This window comes from Amblyomma maculatum, chromosome 4 (genome assembly GCF_055883805.1).
Source record: "Amblyomma maculatum isolate TAMU_Amacu chromosome 4, ASM5588380v1, whole genome shotgun sequence".
In the NCBI taxonomy this organism is placed as follows: Eukaryota; Metazoa; Arthropoda; class Arachnida; order Ixodida; family Ixodidae; genus Amblyomma; species Amblyomma maculatum.
This window is the reverse complement of record NC_139347.1, coordinates 28,609,156-28,624,537: the sequence shown is the minus strand read 5'-3', so window position 1 is coordinate 28,624,537 and position 15,382 is coordinate 28,609,156. Positions and strand designations below refer to the sequence as shown.

At 46.9% G+C, this 15,382-nt stretch overlaps 1 protein-coding gene across 1 annotated transcript in view; it reads left to right on the top strand.

The window, feature by feature from the left end:
* The window catches only part of msps (msps cytoskeleton-associated protein 5), a 74,032-nt gene that overhangs the window by 41,350 nt on the left and 17,300 nt on the right, over positions 1–15,382 (top strand). The window contains exons 17-25 of the mRNA XM_084600956.1: positions 332–484; positions 836–1,045; positions 2,890–3,025; positions 7,115–7,308; positions 8,192–8,382; positions 9,535–9,711; positions 11,348–11,480; positions 12,101–12,277; positions 13,635–13,822. Coding sequence (XP_084457082.1) covers positions 332–484; positions 836–1,045; positions 2,890–3,025; positions 7,115–7,308; positions 8,192–8,382; positions 9,535–9,711; positions 11,348–11,480; positions 12,101–12,277; positions 13,635–13,822 — 1,559 coding nt within the window. The remainder of the gene's footprint in view (positions 1–331; positions 485–835; positions 1,046–2,889; positions 3,026–7,114; positions 7,309–8,191; positions 8,383–9,534; positions 9,712–11,347; positions 11,481–12,100; positions 12,278–13,634; positions 13,823–15,382) is intronic.

Below are 15,382 nucleotides of genomic sequence, written 5' to 3'. Positions count from 1 at the left end.
TTTTTTCCCAGTCCCGTGAAGTTCGAATTAACAAGCTTTTACTGTAATGTAAATATGTTTTACTGGGAACATTGTGAATTGCACTCAATAATTACTCGAGCAAAGCGGCGGCCCAAATAGAAATTGTGTAATGTCACTGCATCAGTGAGGCTGTAGTGCTAGGTGGCAGCATATTCTTTTGCCCTACGTGTTCATTGGCGAGCATGGCAAGCTAGGCGAAAATGTTGGGCTGGAGTGAAGCAGCAAGTAGGTCGCGTTTGTCTTGTCACTGCCTTGGTGCCATGTAAAGAGGACATGAATGCCTCTGCTCTCCTCCCCTTCCCCCTTACAGTTGCTCAAATGGAACTTCAGCTCTCCACGTGAGGAATTCTACCAGCAGCTGAAGGAGCAGATGGTGGCTGCCAACTGGGCCCCGTCACTTGTGACCAACTGCTTCAGCGCGGACTTCAAGATGCACATCAGGGCCATCGACACGCTTCTCGAGGTAAAACCCTCCCGCTGCGGAAGTGGCGGCACTACTTACGGCGGTAACACTTCTTTCTCATACGCTTCCTTGTCGACAAGGTGCACTTTGGAGCATGCTACGTGCGGTTCTGGAGGAGGACATGATTTGTTTTTTTGTAATTCTCTCTCAGGTTTGTGTTCGACTTTTCAGTTTAGTGTGTAAGAGCTGGGAGCCTTCATTGGTGTACACAAAGGTTACTGCATGTGTCTGTACCGCCGTTGTTATCATGAGGCAGTAGGTAGATGCATTCGTTGGAGTGTCACTGTTGAGGCTTGAGTAGTGTTTTCACTGTTGTACTACAAACCCTCGTGGCATGTGTCGGCCGTGTAGTTCCTGAGCAGCTCGGGAGGTGTGGAAGCTACCAGTGCCAACGTCGACCTCGTGCTCAAGTGGCTCACGCTGCGCTTCTTCGACACCAACCCAAGCGTGCTGCTGCGAGCGCTGGAGTACCTTCAAGCTCTCTTCCCAGCTTTGTGCGACGCGGGCTACAGGATGCACGACCTCGAGGCGTCTTCCTTCCTGCCATACCTCATCCTCAAGGTAACCCATTGCTATGGCCATCTTTGGCTCTTTCTCATGTGCTATAGAGCACCCAACATATTATTCAAGCTTGATTTGCTTAAGGTGCAGTTATAGCCCTGTATGGATGTAGTGGTGGCAGCAATGGCAGTGGCACTGTAATCCTTAAAGATGTGGACTGGTTGTTGTTTAGAACAGTGCAGCAAGACAAGGACCGAAATGAGAGACACATGCATGCTGCGTCTACATGTGTCTTTTTCTTTTGTCCGTGCCTTGGTCATGTTAAATAACACAACACAAGCTAGCCCATCAAGTCATATTGTCAATTATTGGACTGGCTAGGAATGCTAAGGAGTTTATAAATATTGCAGAAGGGCCATGTTGTTGCTGCATTCTTTTGTTATTTATTGGGGTCTACGCTTTATTCAAGTCTACGGGGGCGGGGGGGATAAAATGGGCAAGTTCTGCTTGATTTGCACCATATATTGAAGTGCGTGCGAAAAGTATAGCACACAGACTGCAGCACGAACTGGCACTATGGCACATTCTGTGTACAGCATACTCGAAAGTTGCGAATACCATAATGCATATCAAGCATTACCTTAGCACGCTATAATGTCCATTTCATCTTTTTTGTAAGAGATGAAAGTTCGACACTGCTTTCATAAAAACTCTGCTGCTCTTGGGTCCAAACATTTAGCTTCTATTGAAAGAACTACAACATTTGTGGTGCCCTGCCTGTACTGTTTGTGGCTTCTGTGCCAGATCTCGTGGACTGAAGAGGCATGGCCACTTTGTGGCGCCCTGCCCCGCCGGGGTGGCACAGTGGTTAGGGTGCTCGATTACTGTGTCCAAGGATGCGGGATCGAATCGGCTGCTTTTCGTCGGAGGCGAAAAGCAAGGCACCCGTGGGCTGTGCGATGTCAGAGCACGTTAAAGAACCCCAGGTGGTTGAAATTTCGGGAGCCCCCTACTACGGCGTCTCTCATAGCCTGAGTTGCTCTGGGACTCTAAACCCCATAAACCAAACCAAAGAAAATATTTTTTCGCCCTAATTTTGTACCAAAGAGGCCAGTACAGCTGAGGAATTAATTTTGCTGGTAGGCCAACCCATGTGCAGCACATTTTGCATGAACACTATGAAAATCCACTATGAAAATACCTTAAACTCTGTTTACACACATATTAAAGTCTATGCCTTCCAGTACTATTTGCATTCTTCATCAAAAGATGGCAATAGATGGCAGTTACTGATGTGCATTGGAAAGCATCTTTTTTTCATTTGTTGTATCATACTTCCGGGGATCAGCCTGCCAATTTTAGTGTTATGCAGTTAGTCAGGAATTGTTCTTGTTCATGCACCTAGTAAGGTGGTTTGGTTATAAGAAAGGAAAGACACAGTATCTCTCACACTAATTGGTGAACACCTGAGCTGTGCTGTGACTAAGGGAAGGGAGAAAGGTCGAATTTAAAGAAAAAAGTAAAAAGATGTACTGTAGGGGAAGGCTTCGGAATAAGTTCGACTACCTGGTGATCTTTAGTGTGCACTGACATCGCACAGTGCAGGAGCGGGACGGGGACGCCTTTGCATTTCGCTTTCACCGAAACGCGGCCATCATGGTCGGGTTCGAACCCAGTTACCTCGGGAAGGTCCACCAATACGCATTCTGCAAAGATACTTTGTATAGCTGGACTTCTGCGCGACCTTATGCAAAGGTGCCCATTCGTGTACGAATCGCTAGAGCAACGTTCGCATATTCTTACCGTGTAGTGGTTATATCCAGCGCTTTGCTGAGGAAGTACAGAGACCAACAGCTATGGTCGGTAGTTCACGCACCACTGAGAACAGTGAACATTTTTTCCAGGCCGGCGACCCCAAGGACACTGTGCGAAAGGGAGTGCACGACATCTTCCGGCGCATATACAAGGTCTTCCCAGGATCCAAGGTGTTCAACTACCTAATGCAGGGTTTGTCATCCAAGAATGCACGCCAGCGTGCAGGTTAGTCCCATTCTTCATTCAGTCCTGTTTGTTTGTACTGTCTCTGCTAGGGATCTGTAGATGCTTTTCACTATCCACTAGTGAAAAGCATCTACAGATCCCTAGCAGATCCCTACAGATCCAACGCAAGTTAGCTTGCTTTTAACGTCTATAAACTGCCAGCTTGCAGCAAAAGCTCGCATTGACGGCCGCTGATGTTCTGACAGCCGAGCGCTGCCATCGTGCAGATGCTTGCAAAATGCTGCCAGTAGTGTTTCGCTTGGCCATTAATTGACCATTGACGTCACTCCTTCAGCTTGGAGCTATCAACCTTAAAACTTTTTATGGTGGCATTCAGTCAGACGATGTCCAAAGGACTTTAAACAGGACATTGTCTACAGAATAATGTTTACAGCAATTGCTGATGTACTCTTCCTGCTTTATTACTTAATGTTTGACAGGAACTGCAGGTATAGTAAATTGTGCTGATGGCAGATGGAAACAAAATTACTTTCTGGCTATGTTCCGTAGGGTATTGCATTTCTAATTTAACTTGGCAGTATTCGGAAGCTTTTCAGCTCGCTTTTCACTCAGTTTTTTTTATATTAATTTGCTTTGCACCTAAAATTATTGCTATTCGCACACCTGTACTTTTTGGCCCTTTTGTGTCAACACAATTATCTCATTTATGGTTCTCGCACCGCCGCGGTGGCGCAGTGGTTAGGGCGCTCGACAGCTGTCCCCAAGGATGCGTGATCGAATCCTGGCCTCGGCAACCACTTTTCCATGGAGACGAAAAGCAAGGCGCCCGTGTGCTGGGCGATGTCAGTATACAGTACGGTCCACTGTTAAAGGGAAGATGAGATTGCGCGGCCTAAACAATTTGCAAAGCACTGCCTCCAACCACTGGCAAGAATGGATGGCACCAAGTGCATGTTGGGGAAGAGCAGTTGGCCATGCTTACTGCTCATGCACCTTGTACGATAGTTTCTCGCTGGCTCTCATGAAAGGGTTTTGTAAAGCACTGCAGCAACGCAGCCTCATGTTCCCTTTAACAGTGGACCGTACTGTATGTTGAAAAGCCCCAGGCAGTCGAAATTTCCAGGACCCTATACTACGGCATTTCTCATAACCCGAACTGCTTTATCACTCTCTACAAATTGGATAAGTTGCAGTTGACTTCAGATCAGTGATGTTACAGATACCACAGTATATAAAACTATGAATGACATTAAGGAGCGAACTGGTGGCATGAAAAAAGGAAATTAAGTTGCAAAAACTAACAAAAGCCATTTACATCACAGTAAGCTTACCTGGTGATAAACTAGGCACTGGTTGCCTGGGTTTTTAGACAAAAGCAGCGTGGCACTGACTGTTCCTTGCATTTCCATCAGGGCTTTATTGCATGCACACTGTCAAGAGCCTCAAATCAGAACTGCTCAAATGTGCAGAGCTTCCCCAGCATACTTCACTGTGCTACGCACATGGTCTGGATCGCATGTGAGGAGGCTTCACTGCGTGACGTGCAAATGACACTTAACTAGTGTTCAACTGTGGCGCTGCGGATGGACCATGCGAATGGAAGTGAAGAAAACTGTGCAGTGTTGGCAATCAGCATTCAGAACAGCATACAACTAGCCTGTGCTTGAGTGAAGCTGAAACCTTGCCGAGTTGGTATGCATGAAGCGCAGTGTGGCTCTTTCTGGATTTGCTAACATTTGTTTGACACCTGAAGGTGCATTTTCGGCTGTTGTTATAAGTAAACCTAAATGTTTTCTTTGCCACATGGTTCAGAATCATGGTGTCCACTATAAGAAGGTTGGGTTGCAAATCTTTTGAAAGGAATGGCAGCATTCACACTGAAAATTCAGCCTCCATGCATGCCGTCCGCTTGCAAAATTGGCCACTGATGATGGCAAGTGTACATCCATTTTATCCTCTTCTGTCTTGCCAAAGCTGAGGTGTTTGGTAATAGCGGTCTTTTTGTCGCCGATATGCTGGAATCCATTAAATACTGGTCTACCTTCACCTTCGGTACAGCCAAACCCAGTTATAATGATCAGTGGGATTTAGCACAATTTGTTCAATATGCGAAGTAGTTCGTTCTAACCGAACCCGTCTATAACAAACTTCAGAATCAAATTCGTTACAGAACAGTTGATCAAAACTGCATTAACGAATGAAAAATTATGCACTCACCATGAATAATCTACTTCAAAAGAAATTTCTTGCAGAGAAATCTGTTTATTTGCACTAGACAGTGATTTTCACCTGAACACTGCGTTTCGCATCATCAAGGAGTATCGCATTCTCGACACATGGCACCGCGGCGAACTCCAGCCTGCTTCCCTGTATTTCGGCGCACCATCGCCGCAGCACATTGGCAGCAGAAACAACTTCTTGCACTGTCGCAGGGCGAGGGCGATCATTTTCTGGTGGTGGCAGGTCAGTGGCACCGGCACCAGGTGCGAGCACATCTGCAACAGTTTGTCCAGTGGGCTCTTTATCACAGCAACATCGACTGTCAAAAATTACTCAAAGGCAACCTTTTCTGGCAATGTCCAGAGTATTGGCAAGCTCTTCCCGAAGCGTGGCAAAATCGCCGTCACCTTGCACTGCACACGCAACTTCCGCACCCTCCTTACGTAATCCAGCATGGTAGAAACAGTCGTGGATTGGGTCTCTAGAAACATCTTGCCAGACATGGTTGACCATTTCGATTGCGCCTAGCAAATTTACCTTCAGCTCCTCATTCACCCGCAATTTCACCAACAGGCGTTCAACGACGCGCTTGCGGTCTCCTAGCGTGAATGACCGCATGATTCCTTGATCAAAGGTCTGTAAAATCGCTGTGGCATTCAGCGGCAAGACGCAGAGCTCGATGTTTTTGAGCGATACGCTGCATTGGTACGCAGAGCAGTTGTCGAGGAGGAGGCAGGTATTGCATCCGCTTGTTGAATGTTCCTCATCCCAATCCCGTGGCACTTCTTTCTTTTGAGTGCCAATGTCCTACTTGGCAGTAGCTGCCCAAACAAGGCAGTCTCGTTCGTGTTAAAAATGTTTCGTGGCTCGTACCTCTCCTTTACACCATGCCATATGTCCTGCACCCGCTTCTCAGCGCCTTCTGCATCCGTGGCGTGGCTCTCAGCACGAACGTCCAAAAACCGCTGGTATTGGGCTTTCTCTACTTTGTCATAAGTTGGCTTGCAGAGGCGACAGCCATCGGCTTTCGGGTTGTCCTGGGCATTGTCTCTGATGGCGGACTTGTTTTTCAGGATGGTGCCCGACATGCTCCTTGGAACTTTAAAATGCGCTGCAATGTCCAACTTTTCGCCACGCTCGACGCAGCGAATTATTTCTAGCTTGTCGGAAAGCCGCAGAGCTTGCCACTGCTTCGTCGTCATCTTGCAAAAACATGAACAACGTAGCTACGGCCAAAGTCATATGAGCAGCACACTAGAGCGACACACAAACACAAAGAAAGCATGGAGGATGCGGCGCCGCGGCCGACGTGCCACAGAAAATGCTGCCTTCTCCCGTCATCTAAGGCCTGATAGGTTCCGAGCTAACTTGATCACATGGTAGGCAGCTGCTGAATAGGAAGGCTGCAGAGCAAAGTTTGCAGGAGGGACGGAATTTAAAAGTCGCTCCCAATCCTGCTTTGGCAGGCCCGTACATTTTTTGTTTTTCCTACAGTTGCAACGTTCCATGAAAGCACCGGCAGGTAGCATTTGTTATAAAAAATATATTTTGCATGCATAATGTCAGAACTTAGAGCACTCGCTATATGGCATAATTTGCTTTATCCAATTTCGACTGTATGCCTTTAAGGGCGATGCAGTCCTTGGACATATGGGGTGATAGTGCTCTCAGTGTTGCCACACTGCACTGAGATTGGTTAGAATTCAGCAGCAGCATTCACATGCCACTGCAGCGAGCCATAGCAGTACACTGCCAAATGTGTGTTTCAGACCCAATGATGTCACAACTCAGAAAAGACAAATAACTAATAAACTACACTATATGCACCAATGCAAACAGCTGTTGCTAAATCCTGAGTTGCATAGATCTAATCGTCCTGATTGCCTTCCTTTTTCTCTCCATCTCCAGAGTGCTTGGAAGAATTGGGCTTCCTCTTCGAAGTTATGGGCCTCCCAGTGTCGGAGCCCACGCCAGCGGTTCTTCTGAAGGAGGTGGCGAGACACATTTCGGACCGGGACAACGCAGTCCGAAATGCAGCTCTGAACTGTGTGGTGCAGGCCTACTTCCGCGAGGATGAACGCGTATTCAAGTACATCGGTCAGGTAGGGCGATCCTCACGCACTCGCCTCTCTTAGTTCAAAAAGTCAAAGCAGGTGGACTGTGTTCTGCAGCGAATAGTTCAAGAGTTGTATGTTCTGTATTTCTGCCTCGAGTTGCAACGAATTTCCAGAGCCCTCCAATACGGAGTCTCTCGTAGCCTGAGTCGCTTTGGGACGTTAAACCTCTCAAACTTCAAGAAGACTTTCAAAAGCCCATATGCATTTTCTTTCACCTCTTAAGCATGTATGGAGCGAGAAATGAGGTTCAATTTTGTTAATTCAAAATTCCAGATAGTTTGGAGAATTTGTGCAGCCCTGTTACCAGGGGCCTGGACCAGCCTGGTTGATAAGTGGTGGTCATCTATAGAGCTTCAAAGAGGTCTGTGTGTCATTCGAGCCTGCACATTTTTTTTTCAGTGTGCTACGGTTAAGTGCTTAGGTTAGCAATGTCACTGTTTACTGATTCATCCAGTAGAAGTGCATTCCTGCGGCAGCTTCTTGCCTGGGTCCTTCCTTTCTTTCACTTTCTGAAATGCGGGTTTGAGTCCCTGGATATTGTGGAATTCTCGGGAAGTTCTGCAGTTGCTCTTTAACAAAGGTTGCATGCTCACACAAGCAATACTCTGGGCACAAAAACAAATCGCACCATAGTTAAAGCTAGGCTTCCATAACTTTCCGGTAGCTTGGTGGCAGGTTTTAATGTGCACGCTTTTTCTTTGGCATCTTGCCAAGGTGGGCACCAGAGGCGGCTCTACATTCACAGAAAGTCATTTACTAGCGAAAAATAATCGACACCGCTCAAAAGCCGGGTTATTTTGTTACTTTTATTGTTGCAATGTTTTAACATTTCTCATCAAGACTGTGAGAGAGCGTTGGGCTTGTGCAGCTCTCGGACAAGGACAAGTCTCTCCTGGAGGAACGCATCAAGCGAGCGTCGCGCACCCGTCAGCTGCCCGTGTTGCCCCCCGAGGAGTCACCACCGGTTAAGAACCCGACACCTCCACGGCCACAGTCTGCGGTGTTTTCATCGGCGACCACCATAGAGCCCGCAGCTGAGCCAGAGGAGGTGGTGCACAGGTCAGGAGCGGTCGTGTGGCCCCGATGCCCAGCAAAAAGTGCTGTTCAGCATTCGTTTGATAGGGGCTGTCGTTGTACAACGTTTTAACTTGGTGACCATGTCAGATGTTAAAAGCTGGTGATGTTGCATTGCACCCTATGTAGTTTGATCCGGCATTTCACGTCATGGTGCTCATCGTTGTAGGCACTGAAAGGTTTACTTACTGTGCAAACGTGGATATGGAGGAACAAGAGCTGGACTATTTTTTTTGCAATCATGCAGGTAATTAAAAGGACATTCGCCAAATGCTGTGCCAAAGTCTGGACTGGGGTGCAAGCTCATTTTGGTGCACCTCAGTGTGTAAGAAAACGCGAGCCGTAGTAAATGTAAGGCTCATGACCAATATGTCGGTACTATTTGCTCATCTAATGAACCTCCCCATCCACTTTTGTCTAACTGAGAATGAGCTTTTCTTTTTTTTCTTTTTCTTTTTTCTCAAAGTTCTGCATGCCAACATCTTTGGGTGTTCATCCTTTGTGAAACTTCCTTTGTGGTCCTGTGAGAGGGACGCTATCGCAGAAGTTGGCAGAGCACCAAGATTTAGGGGCTCTTTGCAGCTCAACTTTGTCGTCACACAATATGTCCAGCTTAAAATGACAGGTTATTGAAGGCTCGTTAATAAAAGTAATTTCCCTTCCATGTATGTTTCATTCGCAACCTTTGGAGGCCTGGTTCACAGAAAAGGAAAGGTGCAATGCCTGTCACACCTGTTCTGTGGACGCCTTAACCATTGGGCCTGCAGATGGGAGTGAAAACTGAAAGAGCGACAGAGGTGCCATAGTGGAGTAATGAAGATCTGTAATGTGCACGGAAATTGCACAGCACACAGCCGCTTCATTCTTTTGGCTTCATTGAAACTTAATTAGAGCCAGTCAAGTGGTTTACAGGAAAGAAAAGGCCCAGTATCTGTCACTTGCGGAATCCCGCTGACACATATCACAGACAACACTGCAACGCTTAGTCTTGCGCATTCCTCCAGTACAGATTCTGCAGTTATCTCTGAAACGTTTTTTCCTCATTTGTGCTTTTAATCCACTCTGCAATAATTGCGTTGTAATTCCGACTCTGCAGCTGTTGTACATGTGCCAAAGGATGTCCTTTGTGTGGTGCAGGCGCCCTCGCAGTGGGGTTCCCTCTGGGGCACGTCCGCGGTCGCTGGGGGTGACCCTAAGCTCTGACTTGGAGAAGATGCTGGAGCAGGCTGCCTCGACTCCACCCAAGAACGCCTGCCTGCAGGAAGTGGACGCTGATTCTATTTTAGCTGAACCAGCTATACAGTTGCCCTGCAGGTGAGCTCCTTTGTCCTCTGCATGGCAGTAATGGTGGCTTGTTAATTCACTTTTGTAATTTGAAAAAAAAAATAATAATTCAAACTGTACTGCTTGGCATGTCCAAGTCCCATAAAGGCTGTGTATGAAAAAGCTTATTAATTCAATACAAGTCAGCCAAAAATAATTCCAACTGCACCCTCACGGTAAAGAAGCCTAGTCATAAGGCTGTGGCACATCGAAAACCCAGAGAGAAGGTAAAAACTGTAGGAATGTGAGAATAGTGAATTTGTAGTTCGAAGTGAATATAAAGTGGTAAAACTGTAAAAGATGCGAACGGTGAATTCGCAGTTCGAAGATAATACGAAGCAAGCAGTTATTTTGTTAGAATAGTTCTGAAGCAAAGTGAATACCGTGCTTACTCATGTGTGAGCCCACCACCCACTTTTGTACATAGCTGAAAATGTTATTTTAAAAGTATACTGAATAAAAAAGTTGCCGCCGGGATTTCTAGCACAGATGGTAGCTATCGCATTGAGGGTGACCAAAACAACACACTTTACGAGCAGAAATGACCGAAAGGAAGTATTTTAATGAATACTTCTCAAATCGCCGCACCTAATAGCCTCCTGTGAAAGCTCTGACAAAACCGGATATCACGTCACTTTTACCCGCCTCCTTCATGCCTCCCTAGCCACCTCCATCGCAAGCTATCGCACCCGTCAAAGGCACCCGCTCATTTTTCCCTTCCTTCGGGGCACTCTCAAGGCGCACGGATTGAACGCACCCTAAAACTCCTTCTCATGTTTCTACGGGTCAGCGGACTCAGCGCTCGGCTTTTAATCACGCTACACATTACTTACCCTTCCGTATGCGCCCTTCGTACGCGTCCTCCTCGACCTCCCTCATCGGCAGCATTCCACACTCTACACGCGCAAAACTCTGAAAGCCTCGTGCATCTCCCGCGCAGGCCCTCTCACCCGCGCATCAAGAAAAACCCGCTCTCTCGCCCGGCGGACATCTTACCCCCTTCACCCCGGCTTCCTGCATCTCTTGCGCAGGCCCTTTCTAAGGTGCGGGGGCAGTGGCGGCAGGGTCGCGGGGCCATGATGCTGCTGAGGGTAAATGTGCATCACATTAGTCGGGAGCACGCTGCCTCGGGCCCGGCGGCGGCTCAGTAAGCATAAAAAATAAAGCGATTTGCTCAAAACTAACCCGAATTGTGTCTGTACTAGTGTAATCATGTCTTAAGAATGCAATTGAGGTGTTTCTCAATATTCTTGGATATTTGTTCAGTATACCTTTAAAAAAAAAAAACAAAGATTCAAGAAAAGAAATGTTAGTCGTTAGCGTGTTCTGTCTGTTTTGCATTGAAGTCTTCAAAATTGCAGTGATAACATCATACCATGTCATTCTTTTGACGTTGGCTCCTGCAGTGGACGGTGGGAAGTGGTGGAGGGAAACCTTCTATAGTCCCATCAATCCACGGACGGTACAGCTTTCTCCTTACAGGGAGCTTACTGTCACTGTGTAACTTTGATAGGAAGAGAAGAAAGCTTTTGTTGGCCGTAACGTTGTATTTCTCCTGCAGCCAGAGACCAGGAAAACAAAACAATGGCTTGGGTTCTCTCCAAAGCATATAAAGCTTACTGTGCAGGAGACTGGAAAAGAGTGCCAGCCCGCCAAGCCATCACGTCCGCAGGCTTCCGCCTGATGCACATTCCCTGGGCATCCTCATTTCCCAGCTGACATCACAGGAGATACCCGTTGTGCTCGAAGGCCTAGCGCAGGTACACGGCACCTCTTTTGCTCATTGCTCTCTCTCTCTCTCTCTCTTTTGCTCAGTTATTTGTTGTCACATGCAGGTCTCATTATGTTCGTCTGCACCATTGTGCACTGTGTATATGTGCTCACAACGTTGCAGTATGTGACTAACAGCTTAATATGGTAATGCAGCTGTGACATTTCTTGCAATTAGTATGTTCAGCTTCAAGTTGCCAGTTGGTAATTCGAGCTTTCGGTTTACTCGTACATTTTTTCTGGTCACCTGAAGGTCGAACTATCGGAAGCCTACTGTAATTAGCAGAGCAACATGAAAGTGTCACCCACTTTCATGCAGGTCGTTCCTGCACACACACAAAAAAAAAATATACTACACAGAATCTTGTATAAAATTTATACTGGCTCTTTCATCAATAACTGCAAGTTATTGATGAAAGAGCCAACTGCAAAACTGCAAAATCAATAACTGCAAGTTTTAACTTCCTGCTACCTACCACATGCAAGGACCAATCACATTGGTGCAGTCTGCTAATGTTGACTCTAGTGCACTAGAAAGAGGAAAGAAGGCATGACTCAGTTCACTCAGTTCTAACTTTGTTAGCTTGAATGCCTTCTTCCCTGGGGGCAGGTGGATGGCCTGTTGGACAATGATGGGGGCTCGGTGTTGCTGGGCTCTGCCGACCAGCTGGTGAACATGCTGGCTATGCAGTACCGGCTACTGCACAACAAGCACATCACCGACGACCGGGTTGCCAAGGCAGATGTGGTCGACCTCTACCGGCGAATGGCCGCTGTGCTGCTCAAGGTGCTTCTTCCTTCCTCCTGATTGCACTGCTGATTGCAGAGTGTATTGAACCAACGGTGTGCCATTCAGTAGGCGTTCTAAAATACAGTTGCCGACCGATTTTTCGGACCTGCCTGATTATTCGGACAGTTCTCTGGCACCGTCACACACTCCATAAAGTCAATGTATAAAACCGACTCGGACGTTTGAAACTTCTTCTTCAATTTTTCAGACTTTTTCCTTTTTCTCTCGATCGCAGGCCAAAACCTATGAAAATTTGCCACGTCAGTAATTTTTTTTTTTTTTTTCCCCTTCTTTGCAACCTCAAAACCACATTGCAGTGGCTTCTCTGGCTCACAGCACGGGCGGACCCAAGCGGCGGCAGGCCACGCGCCGTGCATCTGTTTAGTGCACCAAAAAGCGCCCGCTGGGAGCAAACGCTGGCTTTTCTTCATTTTGCAATACACTGGATTCCCAACTAAACATAACTTCCGAGAGTTTTGCATTCAAGCTCCAGACGATTGCTGAAGCTCGCAACGCTGCGTCATTCTTCTTCTTCTTTTTCCTTTTTAAACCAACGCACGCTTCAGATGACTTTTACCACTGCCGCAGGGGAGCCTTTTTTAAGTCATGTTGGAGCTGTGAGGCTCTGCCCGAACTAGTTTGCCGGTGTCCAGCGCCTCCTCTTCAAACATCACGCCACTCGAACCATTGCACAGCTTTCTCGTAAAAACAGACGGACCAGTTTTTCAAGTTGCTCAGAAAATAAAGTGATGTTTTTAGTGTGAATTTGTTTTTTCAGACTTCCTGGTTTTTCAAAATGCTTTTTTGGCTCCTTAACAGTCTGAAAATCAGTTGGCGACTGTATATGAATGCACAACCACGTTGGTTAAACATTGTGAACTAGCCCCAAGACTTCAGGGTAATCGACTCCATTCTTCAATAATATGCAGTATAGTATGCACCACAAGTGTGTGACTTTAGCCAGAAGACCTTGCCACATGAAGAGATCAACTTACTGATACATGTGCAGGTGTCATGTGCTTTGTAGTTTCAGCTGTGACTGTATGTTACCAACTCTCAGCTAGGTCAGCTTTGTCAGTCTCTCTAAGAGCACGTATCGTCATTTACAGACGTGTCAGACTTATACGCACAGAAATCAGTTGAAATCAACAAGCATGTTAAAGAATGAGCGCTTCCAATAACTATAATATTGCACAAGGTTCCATGATGCTGTTAAGGTGACCAAGAATGTCCAAATGGGCCGCACTAAAATGGGAGTTGGTAACCGTTGCTTCTTGTTCATGCGGAAACAAACTTATCATTGCATGCAATTCACATTTTATGCACGTTAGGAAATCAATGCTTTCATCTGCAGGTGTTTGACGGCCGTCCCTTGGGGCGACGGGTGAGCAGTGGCATCCTGAAGGAACTGCTTCCCCAGCTGCTGATGGTGCTGCTGGACAAGCGCATCACCGAGCTCCGCCAGGGACCTCAGCTGCAGCGCTCCATCAACGTCCTCGCACTGCACATCATCCGCAATGGAAACCCCACCTTCGTACTCGGGTACATATCTCTTCCCGCCCGTGGGCTGATCGGAGCTGTGCGTAGAACTTGCCCGTCTTGCCCGCTGGGGGAATGTAACAATCGTAGTAGTTAGGCAGGAATAACGTGATATTTCCTGTGGGTGTGCTTGGTTCTTCAGCAGTAAAGAGGCTTTCTCTTTTTTTTGTGAAACACTTACTTTGCACTGACAGGCAGCCTGTTGGCACTAGAAAAAGAGGGAATGTATAAATATTGGGTGGCCTTTATAGCTCATTGGACTGTTTAAGGCACTCCCATTGTCAGCTTGGTGTCAAAAATATTGAGGAATGAACATAACAATTTATTTTTGATACAAATAACGTTTTAATGTTCTCAGAATTTGAATCCAATAGGGATGTAGCCCAAGGGGCATTTTCGAACCCGTCGAAATTTTCTGTGTGCTGAGTCTCCCCTGCACCATTTGGCCATTTTTCAACTGCCGTCGTATAGAACCCCCTGAAAAATATTTCTGGCTTTGCCACTGAAATTCGAGGTCGGCACGTATTGGAATTGGAAGAGCCATTGCTCCAGGCCTGAGTCGAAGGTGTCGCACGGTGAGCTATACGAAAGCCATCGCATAAACGGATCAAGCATTGAGTGGTCTGCAGAATGCATAAAAGTGGCAAGTTTCAAAAACAAAAATAGAGAGAAATGGAAAAACAATAGTGACCTCATTTGCTGCTGATAGTGGCAAGCAAGCGAAAGTGGCGATTAAGTCATGTTTCGAGAGGCAATGACGCCATGGCTGAACTTGACGCGACTTAGCAGACACTGCACGTTCTGCTCCTCAACTCAACGCACGCCGGCGCAGAAGAAGAAAATTGAAGAAAACAAGCAGCGATGGCACTCCACCGCACTCCATCATTCCACCCGTGTCACTTGGGAGCATCGACTGAGTGGTTGCTGCACCCAGCAAGCCCCGATGACGTCATGTGGGAAATTTGTGTCATATGAGAGGTTTGCCCAAGGAGAGCGTATTGCCCTAATTGGTTGCAAGCGGTTGCCAGGAGCACTTTTTAAAATCTCTTTTGTAAATTATCGGCTCCATGCAAAGCTTTTAAATTTGGCACGAATACAGTCGAACATGGATATATCAAACTTGAAGGGGATCGCGAAATAGTTTGATGTATCGATAATTCAATATACAGAAATCGGCTCGGGACGGCACTTAAGATGCTAAAAAACGATACTGTATTTGTCGCGTAATCAACTCACGCGCACAATGAACCCACCCTCCACTTTCGCACCCGAGAATTTGGAAGAAAAAAAAAAGCGTTAAGGCCAGCTCGCTCACATGCAAGTGATTAAGTGATCTCAGCGACGAGCGGCAGCCACAGAGCAAAAAATTTCCAACTTGTTGGAACTGCGTCCCTCTGCCGTTCGAGCCGAGGCAGCTCAAAACAAGGTTTCTGTGTTGTCGCGGCTGAAATCACCAGCGTTTTCGCTTGCATGTCGCACTCTTCGGTGGTCTCATCCACAGCTCATTTCTTGGCAGCGTGCCAAGATGCTGTGCAGCGATAACGTCAGCGGGGAGCGAACTTG